The sequence below is a fragment of the Leucoraja erinacea genome, chromosome 4 (genome assembly GCF_028641065.1).
Source record: "Leucoraja erinacea ecotype New England chromosome 4, Leri_hhj_1, whole genome shotgun sequence".
Taxonomy (NCBI): domain Eukaryota; kingdom Metazoa; phylum Chordata; class Chondrichthyes; order Rajiformes; family Rajidae; genus Leucoraja; species Leucoraja erinaceus.
Window position 1 is genome coordinate 80,805,679 of NC_073380.1, and position 17,995 is coordinate 80,823,673.

The 17,995-nt window shown below is 41.6% G+C and overlaps 1 protein-coding gene across 1 annotated transcript in view; it reads left to right on the forward strand.

Moving 5' to 3' along the window:
• The window catches only part of avl9 (AVL9 homolog (S. cerevisiase)), a 71,119-nt gene that overhangs the window by 38,923 nt on the left and 14,201 nt on the right, over nucleotides 1-17,995 (forward strand). The window contains exons 6-12 of the mRNA XM_055634638.1: nucleotides 2,359-2,425; nucleotides 5,255-5,295; nucleotides 9,891-9,929; nucleotides 10,513-10,582; nucleotides 12,184-12,710; nucleotides 15,071-15,205; nucleotides 16,486-16,705. Of these exons, the coding sequence (XP_055490613.1) occupies nucleotides 2,359-2,425; nucleotides 5,255-5,295; nucleotides 9,891-9,929; nucleotides 10,513-10,582; nucleotides 12,184-12,710; nucleotides 15,071-15,205; nucleotides 16,486-16,705 (1,099 nt within the window). The remainder of the gene's footprint in view (nucleotides 1-2,358; nucleotides 2,426-5,254; nucleotides 5,296-9,890; nucleotides 9,930-10,512; nucleotides 10,583-12,183; nucleotides 12,711-15,070; nucleotides 15,206-16,485; nucleotides 16,706-17,995) is intronic.

A 17,995-nucleotide genomic window follows, 5' to 3' on the forward strand; every position in this document is an offset into this window, starting at 1 on the left:
GGGATGTCAGGACTGTCTTATGAAGAAAGACTGGATAGACTTAGTTTATACTCTCTAGAATTTAGGAGATTGAGAGGGGATCTTATAGAAACTTACAAAATTCTTAAGGGGTTGGACAGGCTAGATGCAGGAAGATTGTTCCCGATGTTAGGGAAGTCCAGGACAAAGGGTCACAGCTTAAGGATAAAGGGGAAATCCTTTAAAACCGAGATGAGAAGAACCTTTTTTCACACAGAGAGTGGTGAATCTCTGGAATTCTCTGCCACAGAGGGTAGTTGAGGCCAGTTCATTGGCTATATTTAAGAGGGAGTTAGATGTGGCCCTTGTGGCTAAGGGGATCAGGGGGTATGGAGAGAAGGCAGGTACGGGATACTGAGTTGGATGATCAGCCATGATCATATTGAATGGCGGTGCAGGCTCGAAGGGCCGAATGGCCTACTCCTGCACCTAATTTCTATGTTTCTATGTTTGATAGACACACTTATAAGGTCATGTAGTTCCATAGACACACGGATATGCAGGGAATGGAGAGGGGTGGATCATGTGCAAGTGCGTGAGATCAGTTTAACTTGGCATAATGTTCGGCACAGACATTGTGGGAACTAGAAAGCAACATGGGGGTAGCATTGAATGAGAGTAGCATCCAGTTTAAGATGCTTAAAAAGGAAATATTTGCTTTAGCGAATGTGTAATGCAATTGAAGCTAAGTGAGACTGCAGTGTAAGAGGTAATCTTTCATTAACTTGGCTTGTATTTTCTTGAATTTGGGCAATTGTTGGGATATCTAATCAAGATATTTAAGATTATTAGTATTATGCAGGAACAGTTGTGAGTGAAGAGGGAGTTGAGCATGGGGCTTAGTACACAGCGCTGTGGTGTGCCGGTGCTCATGGTGATAGTGGAGGACAGGTGCGGGCCCAGTCTCACTGCCTGCGGTCGCTCCGTCAGAAAGTTCAGGATCCAATCGCATATCGGTGAGCTGAGGCCTAGCTGGTGGAGTTTGGTGGTGAGCTTGGTGAGGATGACTGTATTGAATGCAGAGTTATAGTCAATGAAGAGCATCCTCACGTACGTGCCCTGTCTGTCCAGGTGAGTCAGGACAGTGTGAAGAGTCAGAGAGATGGCACCCTCTGTTGATCTATTTGCCCTGTATGCAAATTGATGAGAGTCCAGTGAGGCAGGGATGCTGGATTTGATGTGGGAGAGCACCAGCCTTTCGAAGCACTTCATTGGGATTGGAGTTAGGGCAACCGGGCGGTAGTCATTCAGGTTGGTGACTTTAGACTTTTTCGGCACCGGCACTATGGTGGCTGTTTTCAGGCACTTGGGGACCGTTGCCAAAGATAGAGACAGATTGAAGATTCTTGTGAATACCTCCGCCAGCTGTACAGCACAGTCCTTTAGTACCCTTCCCTGGACTCCATCCGGACCTGCGACCTTGCGTGGATTGATCCTACGCAGAGCGCACTGTACCTCCTGAGTACTCAGTGTTAAGGCCTGCCCCTCCGCCATGGCCGGGGTTATTCCACTCCTGGTGGTGTTGCCAGTTTCGAAGCGGGCAAAGAAGGTGTTTAGTTTGTTGGCCAGTGTGATCGTGTGATTGTTGGCACATGGAACCATGGTTTATTGCCTTCTGTGAATACCAGTTCCCCTTCTATGAAATGCAAGTCTATGTTATCTGTTCAAGTTCATTGTAGAAAATAGAACATAGACCATAGAAAAGTACAGCACAGGAACGGGCCTTTTCGCTGCGGCAAGCTGCGGCAAGCTACCAACAACCGGTGACCCATTAGGAAGTCCACCCACGACCACACCTATGACAACCTACGTCAGCTATGCTAACTGAAGACAACTTAAGACAATTCAGTCGCCGGTACCTGTCGCCGGTTGACGTAGATGGAATTCACCAAAGTCAGCACCAGCGACCTGACGACAACCTATGTCATCCTGGCGACAACCTATGACAGCACCTATGTCAGGAGAAGACAAGCTACGCACATTGGCGTCAAGCCCACAGTCGCCAAAAAATTTAGAACATTTCAAAATCCAGAGGCGACCAGAAAAACGATATGACTCTTTGGGCGACTGAGGAGACTACTCACGACCACACAGGCGACACCATGTGGCAACAGACTAGTCGCCTAAAAAAATCGCCTAAGTGGGACTGGCCCTTTAGACTTCTGCACTTAAGATCTGTGTTAGCAACAAATGATAAATCTTCTTACATTGTGCTTTAGTGGGTTGACTGTTTTGTACATGTGTAATGCTTGCACAAGGCAAATAAAAGATGGATATAATATTTGTCCTTTTCAGAGTTTGAATGTTTTTAACATGATTTTTTTTTAATGATTATACTAGGAACTTTATGAACACATGAACAGCTCTTTAGGAGGGAATGCCTTAGAGGGATCCCAGGCTTATTTAAGTAAGTAAACATCGATCACATCACACTTTTTTTTGGTTACCCCCAAAACACACACAAAGGGAGGAAAAACAGGTTTGCTCTAAATTGTCACAGGAATGTTGATGATTCAGATTTTATGTTGCAGTTAGTTAAGTCTGCATTCACTGTTCAACAACTCTGCCCAATCTTCATGTCATCCACTAACTTTCTGATCTTGCCTTCCACATCCAAATCATTCAAATATACACTTTGATCTGCTATAAAATGAGAGTTCCATTCCAAACAAATCTTGTGTTATTAAAAACATGTAATTGGGATAAAGGAGATTGGGAACCAGGAACTTTTGCATTGACAACATTATTTTTCCTGTAAGATTTTGAAAAATGAAGGGTTTTTTAATGGAGTATTGTTGCATGTGTCAATAGAAGTGATTGTTTGTCAACTATATTTAAGAGGGAGTTAGATGGTACAGGATACAGAGTTGGATGATCAGCCATGATCATATTAAATGGCGGTGCAGGCTTGAAGGGCCGAATGGCCTACTCCTGCACCTATTTTCTATGTTTTTATGTTCTAACTGTTAATGGCCTATGGTGAAACTAGCTGCCTGTGTACAGTCTACCTTTGTTATTACCCACCTCTTTATAACGGATTTCGGTTGTAGCAGATGGAGCGATCAGACACTACTGTCATAGTCAAAGAGTGATACAGCGTGAAAACAGGCCCTTCGGCCCAACTTGCCTACACCGTCCAACATGTCCCAGCTACACCTCCCCTTGTTTGGTCCATATCCCTCCAAACCTGTCCTATCCATGTACATGTCTAACTGTTTCTTAAATGATGGGATAGTCTCAGCCTTTACTACCTCCTCTGGCAGCTTGTTGCATACACCCACTACCCTTTGTGTGAAAAAGTTACCCCTTGGATTCCTATTAAATCTTTTCTCCTCCACCTTAAACCTATGTCCTCTGGTCCTCGATTCCCCTACTCTGGGCAAGAGACTCTGTGCATCTACCCGATCTATGCGTTTCACGATTTTATACACCTCTATAAGATCACCCCTCATCCTCCTGCACTCCAACGAATAAAGTCCCAACCTACTCAACCTCTCCCAAGACTTCAGAACTTCTAGTCCTGCAACATCCTTGTAAGAACATAGGCTGCTAGTTGCACTGTGTTGACAGCATCCTTGCCGGCCAGAAGCGTCACGCATGCAACGTAATTGGAAACATAGTATAATTGGTGGATGGTGACTCAAGACTTGCGCGGGACCCAGTCTTAAAGGCTGCATCCATCTTTTGTAAATCACAATTATGTTTAAAGTTCAAAGTTAACTAGTAAACTACTTACTTACTCCATTGTGGTTATTGTTCCTGGCAATACATAACACGTGGGAGACCATTGAAATTGACACGCAATTGCTTTGATCAACACGTGCAATAAAACTCTTAAACAATGTCACAAACAGCCTTAGTATTTTTAGCTTGCAGTTACAAAAATATAATTTTAGCTATTAAAAATAACTTGGTTGTTGTTCTTTCACCCTGAACTCGGGCGAACAGTTGGTTGTGGGAATGTCACTGAGAGCGGGACATGGTTTCCTCACTCCACCACACAGCCACTCCAAATCCCTAGATCTCCCATTTTTTTTCTTAATCTCTGAATGCAGGAATCAGTGGCAGCAGTTATTACCGTTCCCCAGCTGCTCTGGACAAGGTGGTGCCCAGCCTCCTTGGGCCGCTACGCTGTGTGTGCTGAGAGAAGGCCCCCTTGTTCCCTCGCCCCCACCCAACCCCCACCTCAATGGGGAGTTTACATTTTCTTCAGGACTGTCTCTTCCTCCAGATGCAAATGAAAGTTGATCTTTACGATGACATTGCATTGGTCACTCTGGCAATATGATCAAGGATAGCATTTCTCACAGATACCTGGAATGTGCTGCCAAGGGAGAAGGTAGCATCAGATAAGATAGCAACGCTTGAGTAGCATTAATCCAGGCACATGAGCAGGCAAAGAATGGAGGGATATAAACAATGTGCAGACAGATAGAATGAGTTTAAATTGGCATCATAGTCTTCAGAGACATTGACCTGACGAGCATGCTCCTGTGGTATGTGGTCTGTTAAATGCATTTATGTTATTTCTGAAATAAGACCGGTACTGTACACAGTACTCAATATGTGGTTTCACCAATGTTCCATTTAACTGACTCACAATTCCCCTCTTATTGTATTCAATTCCTCAACGATAACTTTCATAATGATTTGCTTTACCTACATAATTACTATTTGTAAATCATACTCCGGGAAACCTAGATACCTCTACTTCTAAGATCCCTTAATTCTCTATTTGTTTGCCATTTTGAATTTTTCCATCAAAATGTAGAATAAACCATGTCGACTTTTCCTAATTGTTTTGAATTTTTTTAATGTGTTGTAGTAATGCCTTCAATACATTTTTAACACTTTCTGAATGACAGATGAGGAGTTAATTTGGCTGGCAGTGATGGAGGGAAGCCAAGAATTTTGTTTTGACGGCGAGTTATGATTTGGGATGTACTGCTGAGCGAGCGCTGAAACCATATTCAATGAAACTTTGAAAATGAAGGGGATGGAGTTGGTGGGACAATGGGAAGGATGGAGAGTGGGATTAATTTCATTGTTATTTGAAAGAATGGGCATAGGCTTAATTATACATATTACTGTTTCTTAGATGATTCATTCTCTGGTTCCTTAACATGTCTAATGGAAAGAATAGGCAATCTAATTATTGTTAATTGTAATGATATTATTTTTCAGTTAGGACTATTTATTGACATTACAATTTAATATAAATTATCTCTCTTTTTAGGTCTGTCGCCTCGTGACCTGGTTCTCCATTTCAGACATAAGGTATATTAACCAAATTGGTCTTGGATATTTGTTGGGCCTTGATTTAAAATAATGTGAGTTTAATATTAGCCAGCTGATTTAGACAGCCTCTCAATTTCTTCTGTGCACAGTCAGCATTTCAATCACAACATCAGATTATCAATTTAATTTAAAAATATTCATACTAATATTTAAATTGAATAATAGGTTTTTTTTTCTTGTCAGCATGCTTTTTCCCTATTTCCGTGTCCCACCATTACCCTTCACTTCTCTGTTCCAAGTTTCCCTGATATCTGTGTTACTTTGAGTGAGTTTAATAATCGGATGCCTGGCTCCAGAATTTCTGCACTATGCCGTTTGCTAGCTTCTGCTCTTCTCCAAAACTTCCACAAAGCCTATATTCCTGCCCTATCTCTGATCATCTCTAACTTAAGGGGCTGTCCCACTGCGGCGACCTAATTGGTGAGTTTAGGAGAGTTTGATGAGAGTTAAATCTCGTGTTGAAGACCTCCTTCGACTCTGTTGAAGACTAGCTTCGACTAGCTTCGGGAAAATTGGACACCGAATAGTGGAGAGTGAAGACGACCTTCTTCGACCTCCCTTCAATGCCCTTTGACTATTGAAGACTATCTACGACTACCTTTGACTACCCTTGATTACCTACGAATAACATGCTGACCTACTACAACCTACTTCGACTAAACCTACGAGTAAAAAAAATTACATTTTTTTCCATGGCGACCTTTTTTCACTCGCAGGCATTTTTCAACATGTTGAAAAATACATCGCAACCTATCTGAGGCCTCGAGTACACGGGGACTACTCAAGAGCATGAAGGGGAGTTACAAAGACCTCCTAGGACTTTGTGTCGACCACGCTGCGAGTATGAGTCGAGGGCAAACTCGCTGATTAGGTCGCCGCGCTGGGACAGCCTCTTAAGTCTTTCTCTATGCTTGGTTTATAAAATGCCATGTTTTGTTTTGTTGCAATAAAGATGCATTATAATTAAATGATTTTACCAATAATGATGAGTCATAATTTATTATTGATTTCCGTAGGAACGTGTGCATTTGTTGTCTGGCTTACAATAGCAGAAACTATATCAGTATTCCATTATTTAATATTGGTCAGAATTAGTCTAGAGAATGGCGTCAGAAGAAAATTTGTCGCTTGATATTTTTTCCAAAATTCTTGGTATAGTCTCGTACTGTTCTGGACAGTTGGTCATGTATAATTTTGTGAAAGGCCTTTGTAAAATCATGTCATTTGTTGGTCCTTTCTTTAATCCACTGTGATGGATGTTTATGTTAACTTTTATGTGGTTGTGTGTCTTGTTGCTTTTCACTTAGTATGGCTGTATGGCAACCCAAATTTCACTGTACCTTAACTGGTACATGTGACAATAAACTGACCTTGAAACCTCCAATTTCAGGGTGATTCTTCAGTAAGTGTCTACTTTGGTGTCCCGCTACTTTGATGCTGTATATAAGGAAAATCCATAATTCAATCCCATTTTTTCTTTTTCTATAATGTTAATAAACATAATCCTCATAAATAAAGATTAAACCCTAAATGAATAAAGTTATTAAAAGTTATTTTTAGGTTTTGTTTTAAATTCCAATGTTCGATGCCCCCCCCCCCCCCCTGAAAAACGCATGTCCCGATGGTTACTAGTGAAATTTCAAGTCGGCATATTTATTTAGTGGGGAATCTATCTGAAATGAAAATATTTTTAAACAGTGGGTATTAATAATTAAAATAAGTATCGCCCTTAAAAAAATTCCTCTATTCTCGATAAAATTAGAAATCTTACCGGTTTTTTTCAAAAATTCCTTGTCCCGATGATTGGAGTCATTTACCGTCACGCACTTTGTTCAGCAATTCCATATGGCTATAAATAGAAAAGACACGAACTTCCGACTTCAAAAGACCGCGGAATTCAAGTCCCCTACATTGTGAATTTCTCCTGGTTCGCAGGATAAAAAGCATGTGAAAACTCAGTTTTCTGCTGCAAACAAAATCATGAGAGACCTCTTCCACCCCTGCAACGGACTGTTCCAGCTGCTACGGTCAGGCAAACGCCTCCGTTGCCATGCAGTGAGAACGGAGAGGTTGAGAAGGAGTTTCTTCCCAGAGGCAATTCGGACTGTAAACGCCTATCTCACCAGGGACTAACTCCTACAGAACGTTTTTGCTTCTATTATTTATTATGTAAAAGAATATGTGTGTTATGATTGTGTTTATAATTTGTTTGGTTGTTTTGTTGTTTGTCTTTTGCACAAAAGTCCGCGAGCATTGCCACTTTCATTTCACTGCACATCTCGTATGTGTATGTGACAAATAAACTTGACTTGACTTGACTTGACTTGACTTAACAGGTACCTTTATTCAGCGCCATTCCCAAATGGTGCTGAACTCTTAGAATTTTTTTTTTAAATCGTTCGTTTTTGATTTGTACTGGGGAACAAATCATGCCATGTGGCATTCGTCCAAACGATATGGCCAGGTATGGCCTTCCGGCGAGGCCATCCTGGGCTAAAGGCTGGGGCTACCATTCCCGTCACGGTCACATCCGCAACTTAACCCCCGATCTCCATCCAGCTGCAGCTCCAGCCGGACACAAAACCATTGCATCTTCCCGTGACCCAGTCCCTCTCCGTGCCCGGCCCCCTTCAGACCTTGTTCTCCCCCCCCCCCCCCCCCCCCCCCCCCACCGGCTAGCAAGGGCTGAAGAGGGCCGGGCGTGGAGAGGGTCATTGGGTCACGGGAAGATGCGATGGCTGCAACGGGGCTTTGTGTTCGGTTGGAGCTGGAGCTGCTGAAGCTGGTTGCAAAGGCCTGTTGCAGCCGTCGCCTCTTCCCGTGACCCAATGTCCCTATCCACACCCGGCCCTCTTCAGCCCTTGTTCCCTCCCCCACCGGGGGACAAGGGCTGAAGAGGGCCGGGCATGGAGAGGGACATCGGGTCACGGGAAGAGGACCGCTGCAACGACTTTGCATCTGGCTGGAGCTGCTGGAGATAGAGGCTAAGTGACCCTAGCCCTAACCCTAGCCCTAGCCCTAACCTTAGCCCCAGCCCTAGTCCGAACCCTAGCCCTAAAGATAGTTTTAGTCATCTCCATCACGCGGCGCTCCCAAGCTTGATCATTTCCACCATACTGAGTCATATCCGTCACACGAATATTTTATACTCATAATGTGTAAAATAATACACCAATGACCATAATTATCAATTGTAGTTGATAAATGGACAGTATGCTTTTGCCTATTCATCTGAAGTTAATATTGTTTTAGAGGAAGTTGAAGAAAAGTTATGTGAAGGTTACCATTCATGTTCAAATCACCACTTTTTTCGACCGGGAAACTGTTACGAAGGTTTAAAATCAATGCGTTTGACTGAAAAGGTTTTTTTGGGGGTTTTATTTGAGGAAGATACTCTATAATTTGAATGACTGCGACAAAAATTTGATTTTATATTCTTAAATTAGTTATTTTGCAGTGTTCATCATAAAAATATGACGGATATGACTGAATGCAATGGGCAACCTGTAAAATGAAGAGGAAAAAATAAATTAAATTCTCTAAATGATTGCGCCAAACATATTTTTTCCCATTGTAGAGATGTTCATCTATGTGAAATGACATTCAAAGTTGCAAATATTTAAGTTTTATTTTCGGGTTTCCAGAAAGTTAAAAGTAGACTTACTGAAGAATCACCCTTAAGAGCCCGTCCCACTTTGGCGACTTTTTAGGCGAGTGCAGGAGACTCTGCGCTCGCCACATGGTCGCCACATGTTCGCTGGTGGTCTCTGGTGAGTCTCCTTCATGGTCGAGAGGAGTTCCCGCATTCTGGGAACTAGTCGCAGCCTCAGTATGGTCGCTGCAAAGTTTTCAACATGTTGAAATATTTTCTGTGAGCAAAAATTGGTCGCCATGGAGAAAATCCATAGTTTTGTAGTTGTAGGTGCAGTGGTAATGGGGTCGCCATGTCATTGTAGGTAGTCGAGGTAGTTTTCGGTAGTTTTCATTGGCTCTTTGGGGGGAAAAAAACGTAAGCACGAGTTTTCAGAACCAAGGAAAACCAACCGGTAATGTTAAATGCCCCCTAAACTTCACAGCTGTGTATTTCTGGCTTAGTAAAAGTTGGCTGGCTTCTTAAAAGTGTCTCCACTCCTTCACACAAACATCCACCACAGCATTCTTCACTGTGGTGGAAGGCACAAAGTCAGTCCTCCTCCATTGTTCCCGTGGTCGGGGCCATAAATCTCCGCAGTCGCTGCTGTGGGCGGCCAGATGTACAAGCCCTCTCGCCGGGACGCTGCTTTTCTTTTTGTCCGCTCTGTTACATCATTATTTTTATTTTATAATAGTGTTTCTTTTTGTAAAAGCTGTTCTCAAACTTCTCCTCTGGCAAAGCAATTTTCCTTTCTTTACAATGCTCTGAAAACCGATCTGGTTTATGATCATGTCTCCTTAAAATGGCGCTCTTTTTCAAATTACATTTCCAGGAAGGTTGTTGGAATGTTTTACAGTAATAAATATACTATATAAATGTAATTTTTGTCCTCAATCATACAATTTCTCATACAAATGCTAATTTTAGGCTTTTTTTGCAGACAATAATTCTCTTCAAATTGATTCTTTTAGAGAAAAAAGTAAGTAATCTTGGCACGTGTAAGTAGTTAATCCTCATCAAATTTTCTCTTGCATTCAAAACATTTGTACAACTAAGAGTGTTAATATGTTTGAAAAACAGAAGACTGCAGTCACTGGAAATCAGAAATAAAACAGGAAATACAGGAATCATTCATCAGGTTAAGCAGCACATGTGAATAGCGAAATATAATCTGGATAGAGTTAACACTTTGGGTTGTAGGCCATTCAACAGACTGTGGGAATGTGACAAAACAGACTAGTTTTAAGTAGCCAAAAGGGTGGGGAAGTGATGAATATGATAAAGGGAATATCTCTATTCAGAGCCAGAGGTCCTAGCTCCATTCTCAGTATTACTTCAGACTTCCACCAACTGCAGTTTTGTTGCTTTTAGATTGTAGTTTGGTTTAGGATTACAAGTAGACCATTTTACCTTAACATTTACTCCACCTGAAATTTGCTGAGATGGGAGTCAATGGTTTTCAATTTATGACATTGCTGGAAACCTTTAGTAATTGTATGTTTTTTTATAATATTTATTATCTGTTTTTGAGTGTGATAGTAAAACAGCAACTTACTTTGCAGGTTCTATTTTATTTATCACCAGTGAACCGTCTAGTTGGAACCCTGATGACTGTACTATCGCTATTTCCAGGTAGGTATCTATATTTTATCAATAAATTAGTTAAACACATTTGGCTGAAAAATGCTTTAGATTTCTAAATGTGTTTAAGTAACTACATTAAGTACTTTTTCAAATTACAGTACTTGGGAAATATAGCAGCCAATTTCCACGCATAAAATGCCACAAGCAATATGTAGAGTAAGTTTTAAGTGATATTGGTTGATAAAATGGGAGAGTTCCTCAAGCTTGCATCCTAACATGGAATAATTTCAATGTAACTAAGGTAGAAGGGATCTTGGTCCAATGTCATCTAAAACCACATCACTGTTGTAACACTCCTTAAACAGCATTAAAGTGTCAACCCTGATTGTATGGTCAAATCTCTGCATTAGTGTTTATGATTTACTGCCCCTGTGGCAAGATTGCTGCCGTTGAATTTAAATACATGAGAAAAATTGGAGAAGGAGTTCGCTTAACATGGATTATCTTACATGTACAAAACCTACTCCTGAATCGCTATGATCAGGATACATAGAAACATAGAAATAGATGCAGGAGGAGGCCATTTGGCCCTTCAAGCCCGCACCGCCATTCATTGTGATTATAGCTGATCATCCACAATCAGTAACCCTTGTCTGCCTTCTGCACATACCCCTTGATTCCGTTAGCCCCAAAAGTTCTATCTAACTCTATCTTAAATTGGCCTCCATTGCCTTCTGTGGCAGAGAATTCCACAAATTCGCAACTCTCTGGGTGAAAAAGTTTGTTCTCGTCACAGTTTTAAATGGCCTCCCCTTTTTTCGTAGACTGTGGCCCCTGGTTCTGGATTCCCCCAACATTAGGAACATTTTTCTTGCATCTAGCTTGTCCAGCCCATTTATAATTTTATATGTTTCTATAAGATTCCCTCTCATCCTTCTCAATTCCAGTGAATACAAGCCCAGTCTTTCCAATCTTTCCTCATATGACAATCCCGCCATCCCGGGTATTAACCTCCTAAACCTACACTGCACTCCCTCAATAGCCAGAATGACCTTCATCGAATTATGAGACCAAAACTGCACACAATATTCCAGTTGCAGTCTCACCAGGGCCCTGTACAACTGTAGAAGAACCTCTTTATACCTATACTCAAATCCTCTTGTTATCCAACGTGCCATTAGCTTTCTTCACTGCCTGCTGCATCTGCATGTTTACTTTCAGTGACTGGTGTACATGGACACCCAGATCTCGTTGCACTTCCCTTTTCCTAATCTGACACCATTGAGATAATAATCTGCCTCCTAGTTCTTGCCGCCAAAAGGGATAACCTCACATTTATATACTTTATATTCTGCATCTGCCATGCACCTGCCCACTCACTCAACTTGCAACCTCCTAGCATCCTCTTTGCAGTTCACACTCACACCCAGCTTTGTGTCATCTGCAAATTTGCTAGTGTTACTTTTGGAACTCCTGATTTTTGTTTTTTAAGTGAATTTTGCAGCGTATGGTTTCATTAGCATCAAATTCTTAAGAAGCATTGAATAGAGCTGTTCTTCCCCCATCTATGAGTTACTGGTTTATTCTTTGTATGTAGAGGTTCGACTGATTAATTTGCAATCTTGATTTTTTTTTAATGATTTATTTAGGAATGGTAGAACATGGTTTAGCAGATGCGTCACAATACAAACCACGTAAAAGCACTTCAGAAGATATCGTTTTCCAGGAGCATGGTTTGAATGCTGAAGAATATGTGTCCATTTCTGTGTCAGACGTTTCAAGTATTACTCCAGAATTCAGTGTAGACACAAAATATCCAGCAGGAGATCATCAGAAAAATGTTACAGCAAAGCTGGTAAGCTTTGCAGATGCAGCGAGGTCCGAGCAAGTAGAAGATAGATTACGACCTCCACCGCACACTTCACCCAATTCATCTGAAAGTGATTGGGAAACTTTGGACACCAGCATTCTTGATGCAGATAATGGGACAAAGGAAGAGACAATGAATGAAAAGAATAATCAAAAAGAAGTGTTTATCTCAGATTCTTTGGTTTCTCAATCTTTACCAATCACTGTGCAACCACAAGCAAATACAATTGAGACTGTGATAGTTCCAGGTTTAATTTCAGGTTTAGAGGAAGACCAGTATGGAATGCCCTTAGCTATCTTTACAAAGGTAACTTTGAAAAATGTTCAATTTTGATTTAAATTGTCAAGCAAGGCTTATCCTAATCTTTATATTAGGCAGCATTATCGTGTAGACGGATGCCTTTTGCCTGAAAAAATTATGGTGGATTGTTTTCATAAATCTAAATTCTAGAAATGTAATTTATAGCTAATGTGTCTTAATCCATTATGCACATTTTGCCAAGATATTGTAAAATATCAAATAGTGTTCAATGGTGATTTACCAGGTTATTATCAACAATAAGGGATTTTAGTTAGAAGATAGTGGAACAATCAAGAATGGGTTCTGAGGTGGCTAGGATGTAAATTTATGGAGCATATCAAAATGATGAGGACTTCCAAAATCTTTTCAGGTAAGGTATTTTGGATCTAACTAACTCAAATGCTAAAATACATCAAATTTCTCCAGTGGTTTTGCCCAGCGGCAAATGGACTTGAGATGCAATGATGCTAATAACTTTATTGTAAATGCAGTTGTTGCCAAATATACTAGAAGTGACTTGTCTGGCGTGTGAAAAGAAAATGACAAAACACACACAAGGAAGGGCACAAGTTGCTGTTAGCTTAGATAATTTGCATTTTCATGACAAACCAAAAAGGTGGCGAGAACAATGACTGTCATAGAGTGATACAGTGTGAAAACAGGCTCCTCAGCCCAACTTGGCCACACCGGCCAGCATGTCCCACCTACACTAGTCCCACCTGCCCGCATTTGGTCCATATCCCACCAAACCTGTCCTATCCATGTACCTACCTAACTGTTTCTTAAATGTTGAGATAGTCCCTGCCTCAACTACCTCCTCTGGCAGCTTGTTCTCGACATCCACCACCCTTTGTGTGAAAAAGCTACCCCTCAGATTCCAATTAAATCTTTTCCCCTTCACCATAAACCTATGTCCCCTGGTCCTCGATTCAACTACTCTGGGCAAGAGACTCTGTGCATCTACCCGATTTATTCCTCTCATGATCTTATACACCTCTATGAGATCACCCCTCACCTCCAGCGCTCCAAGGAATAGAGTCCCAGCCTACTCAACCTCTCCCCAGACCCTCTAGTCCTGGCAACAGTCTGCCACAGAGACTATTTTCATAGTTTGTATTGTTTAAGTGTAAAACTAATCCAGTACTTGTTTGAAACTGCAGTTTAAAATTACATCATGTAGCCAGTACATTTTTAGAAATTGGGTGTTCATATAATTTTGTCCAAACTTATAATTTTAAATGTTAGCTGCAGATGCTGGAAAAATCAAAGGTAGACAAAAATTCTGGAGAAACTCAGCTGGTGAAGCAGCATCTATGGAGCGAAGTTATAGGCGACGATTTGGGTCGAGACCCTTCTTCCGACTGATATGGGGGAGGGGGGGGCAAAAAAAAGAAAGGAAGTGGCGGAGACAGTAGGCTGTGGGAGAGCTGGGAAGGGAAGGGGAAGGAGAGAGAAAGCAAGGACTACCTGAAATTGGAGAAGTCAATGTTCATACTGCTGGGGTGTAAACTACCCAGGCGAAATATGAGGTGCTGCTCCTCCAATTTACAGTGGCACTCACTCTGGCCAAGGAGGAGGCCCAGGACAGAAAGGTCGGATTCGGAATAGAAGGGGGAATTCCCTCCGTAACTCCTTGGTCAATTCGTCCCTTCCCACCCAAATCACCCCCTCCCCTGGTACTTTCCCTTGCAACCGCAGGAAGTGCTACACTTGTCGCTTTACCGCCCCCCTTGACTCCATCCAAGGACTCAAGCAGTCTTTCCAGGCGAGGCAGAGGTTCACCTGCACTTCCTCTAACCTCATCTATTGCATCCACTGTTCCAGGTGTCCACTGCTCTACTTCGCCCAACACCTCCGCTCAGTTTGCACCAACCAACCTGATCTCCGGCTAACCCGCTGAGTTTCTCCAGCATTTTTGTCTACCGTATAATTTTAAATGGCAATTTTCATGCTAGTTTTATTTTCTTGATTGTTTTGAGATTGCAGTAAAATAAAATTAATGTAACTAAATTACATACTGTTAGTTAAATTAATTTGCCGTTGGACAAAACTGTAGTCTTTCTTTTCAGAATATCATGTCAGGGTGGGGAGTATTCAAAAGAGAGTTAGATAGAGCTCTTAAGGCTAGTGGAATCAAGGGGTATGGGGATAAGGCAGGAACGGGGTACTGATTGTGGATGATCAGCCATGATCACATTGAATGGCGGTGCTGGCTCGAAGGGCCGATCTATTGTCTATGTATTTATGTATCTGAAATTACAGATTGCTAGTTTACAGATCTCTGCAATTGGAAAAACTAGTTTTTATGTTTTCCATTGCATTATTGCCTACATTTGAAAATTAGTGACACTAATCCTTTTTTGCAGGGTTATCTTTGTTTACCATACATGGCTTTGCAGCAGCATCACCTTCTCTCTGATGTCACTGTGCGTGGGTTTGTTGCAGGGGCAACAAATATCCTTTTTCGGCAGCAAAAACATCTGAGTGATGCAGTGATTGACGTAAGTGCAATGCTCTAAAATCTAATTTAGTTTATGGCTTTAAATACAATGTATTAACCTTTTTGAAAGCATGATAGAATGGCTAGCAGTGTAATTAAACCATTAAACATCTCTGATCTATTAAAATGTATTGTAGGTTATATAAAATGATTACGAGACATTAGATTGCCATTGGATTGCCAGCCAGCAAAACCCTACAACTTCTGTATTTTGACCTGAAATCAATCCGTTATATTTCCCACTGGGTTCAATTGTGTTTTGCTACTTATATCATACAATATAAAGACATGTACTATTTATGGATTTGGTAAATTAAGAATGAAGGGCTATACAGATTCACTTGACAGTTCTGTTGGTTATTTGGCAGAGACTCGTGGGCCTGTAGGGAGAGGTTGAGCAGGCTAGGACTCTATTTCGGTGGAGGAGAATGAGGGGTGATCATATAGAGATGTACAAAATCAGGAAAGGTAAATGGACAGAGACTCTTGCCCAGAGGAGGGGAATCAAGAGGAGGGGGGGGGGAAGATTTAACAGGAACCTGTTAAACTTTTTTACACAAAGGATGGTGGGTATATGGAACAAGCAGCTGGAGGAGACGGGTGCTATCGCAATGCTTAAGAAACATTTAGACAGGTACATAGATAGGATAAGTTTAGCAGTACATGGCCCAAATGAAGGCAGGTGGGACTAGTGTAGTTGGGACATGTTGGTCGGAGAAGGATAGTTGAGCCGAAGGGCCTGTTTCCACGCGGTATGACCCAAAAAGGGTGACACAGTGATGCAGCTGGTAGCCATTGCTTTGCAGCACAGAGACGCAGGTTAGATCCTGACTTTGGGTGCTGTCTGTGTGGAGTTTGCACATTCTAACTGTGGCCACGTGGGATTCCTCTGGGGGTTCCGGTTTCCTTCCACATCCCAAAGACGTGGGTTTGTTGGATTAATTGGAAGCTGTAAATTCCCTTAGTGTGTATGGAGTGGATAAGAAAATGTGATAACATACTACTAGTGTGAACAGGTGATCGAAGATCGGTGTGGACTTGATGGGCCCATGGACCCATTATCATGTTGTATCTCTAAACTAAGCTAAACCCACAAATTATGTGGAACTTCTCCATGACTATTTAACAAAATACCTTGAAATATTGTTAAAGATGATTTGAAGTTGAGGAAAGAGCAACCTCTCCTCACAGGCATGAGGCTTTTGTCAAATCTGAAGGTAAATAAACATTTCTTAAAGATAAGAGAAATCCAAAGCTCTTTTAACTTGTATATTTTTACAGATTGAAGAAGCTGGCATACAAACACATGATCCAGAACTACGCAAACTATTAAACCTCACTACAGCAGACTTGCGTTTTGCAGACTTTTTGGTGAAGCATGTAACTGAAAATAGAGACGATGTGTTTCTCGATGGGACAGGTTGGGAAGGAGGAGATGAGTGGATCAGGGCCCAGTTTTCACTCTATATTCATTCCCTTCTTGCCACAACTTTGCAGCCAGGTGAGAATAACATTTTGAATATATATTAAGTTTTTAATATAATACAGTCATATCAAAATAGAATGGATCTCAAAATATCTTTCAGTCATATGTATTAAAAAACATGCTCTGAGCCATGCCATGGCAAACCTTTCCTTTTCTTGCTTTGATTTTGGTGCCAATTTTGTCTTGTTTGAATTTAGTTGCCCTGAAAGCTTGGAACAGGTTTTAACAACGTTTCCTAAAGTTGAAGGGGTTTGGAATGGGGGAATAGAGCGGGACATGATGTGGGCAAGGAAGTATTTCCTCCAAGTGAAAAATAAATTCTGTGGATTGTTCATCGAGATTCCAAATAAACTTCCACTAATTTTTTTTTTTACCTTGTTTCACTCTATTATATTGCTTTTATTGGTGTGTAAAGAGGCTTTTAAATGGGCACATAGATATGCAGGGAATGGAGGGATATGGACATGCAGGCTGAGGAGATTAACGTGGCACTGTTAATCTACTTTGGCACAGACATTGTGGGCTGAAGGACCTGTCCCTATGCTGCACTGTTCTGTAATTCCTAAATCAAATGCACAAGATCTGTTCACATCGGCATTGTGAGATATTTCCAAATAAGAGCATTTCTGGAAGCTTTCCATGTGACACCCCCCCCCCCCCCCCCCCCCCCCCCCCCCTTCCCCAAGGCAGCATGTCTCAAGAAGGGAGACATGTCCAAGGTTGAAATCATGATGTAGAGAAAGATCTTGACTCAATAGTACACCTATGTAATGTGTAGAATTGCCTGCATACTAAATGGCTGCAGTACACCACAGTTGATTGAATGTACTATGTCATCTTTGAAATCCATGCTAACTGCAAAAAGTGTTGTCAGTTATAGTTAATTGTAATTGTAATAAATGTATTAGTCAAGTATGTAAACATACAAGGAATTTGATTTGCCAACAGTCATACAAAAAAAGCAACAAGATATATAACCACATAAAAAAAAAATAAACATAGACTTAGACAGCCACCACAGCGGCATGTGAAAATCCCCAGGGCACACAGTATAAGTGGAGACCCACAGCCATTAATTCAATGTTCAGGCCACACACACACACACACACACACACACTCCTTCACCGTGATGTGACCAGAATTGTACGCTGTCACTCTGTCTGCAGTCCCTGTCCGCCTGAACGGTCAAAGCTGTCCACATTCGCACGAGACTCCGGGATGTCCTAATGGAGCCATGTCCCCGCAAAACACTGAGAGATGCACTCACGGCACTCCCTCCGAGTCCTCACCAATGCAGGCAGCACG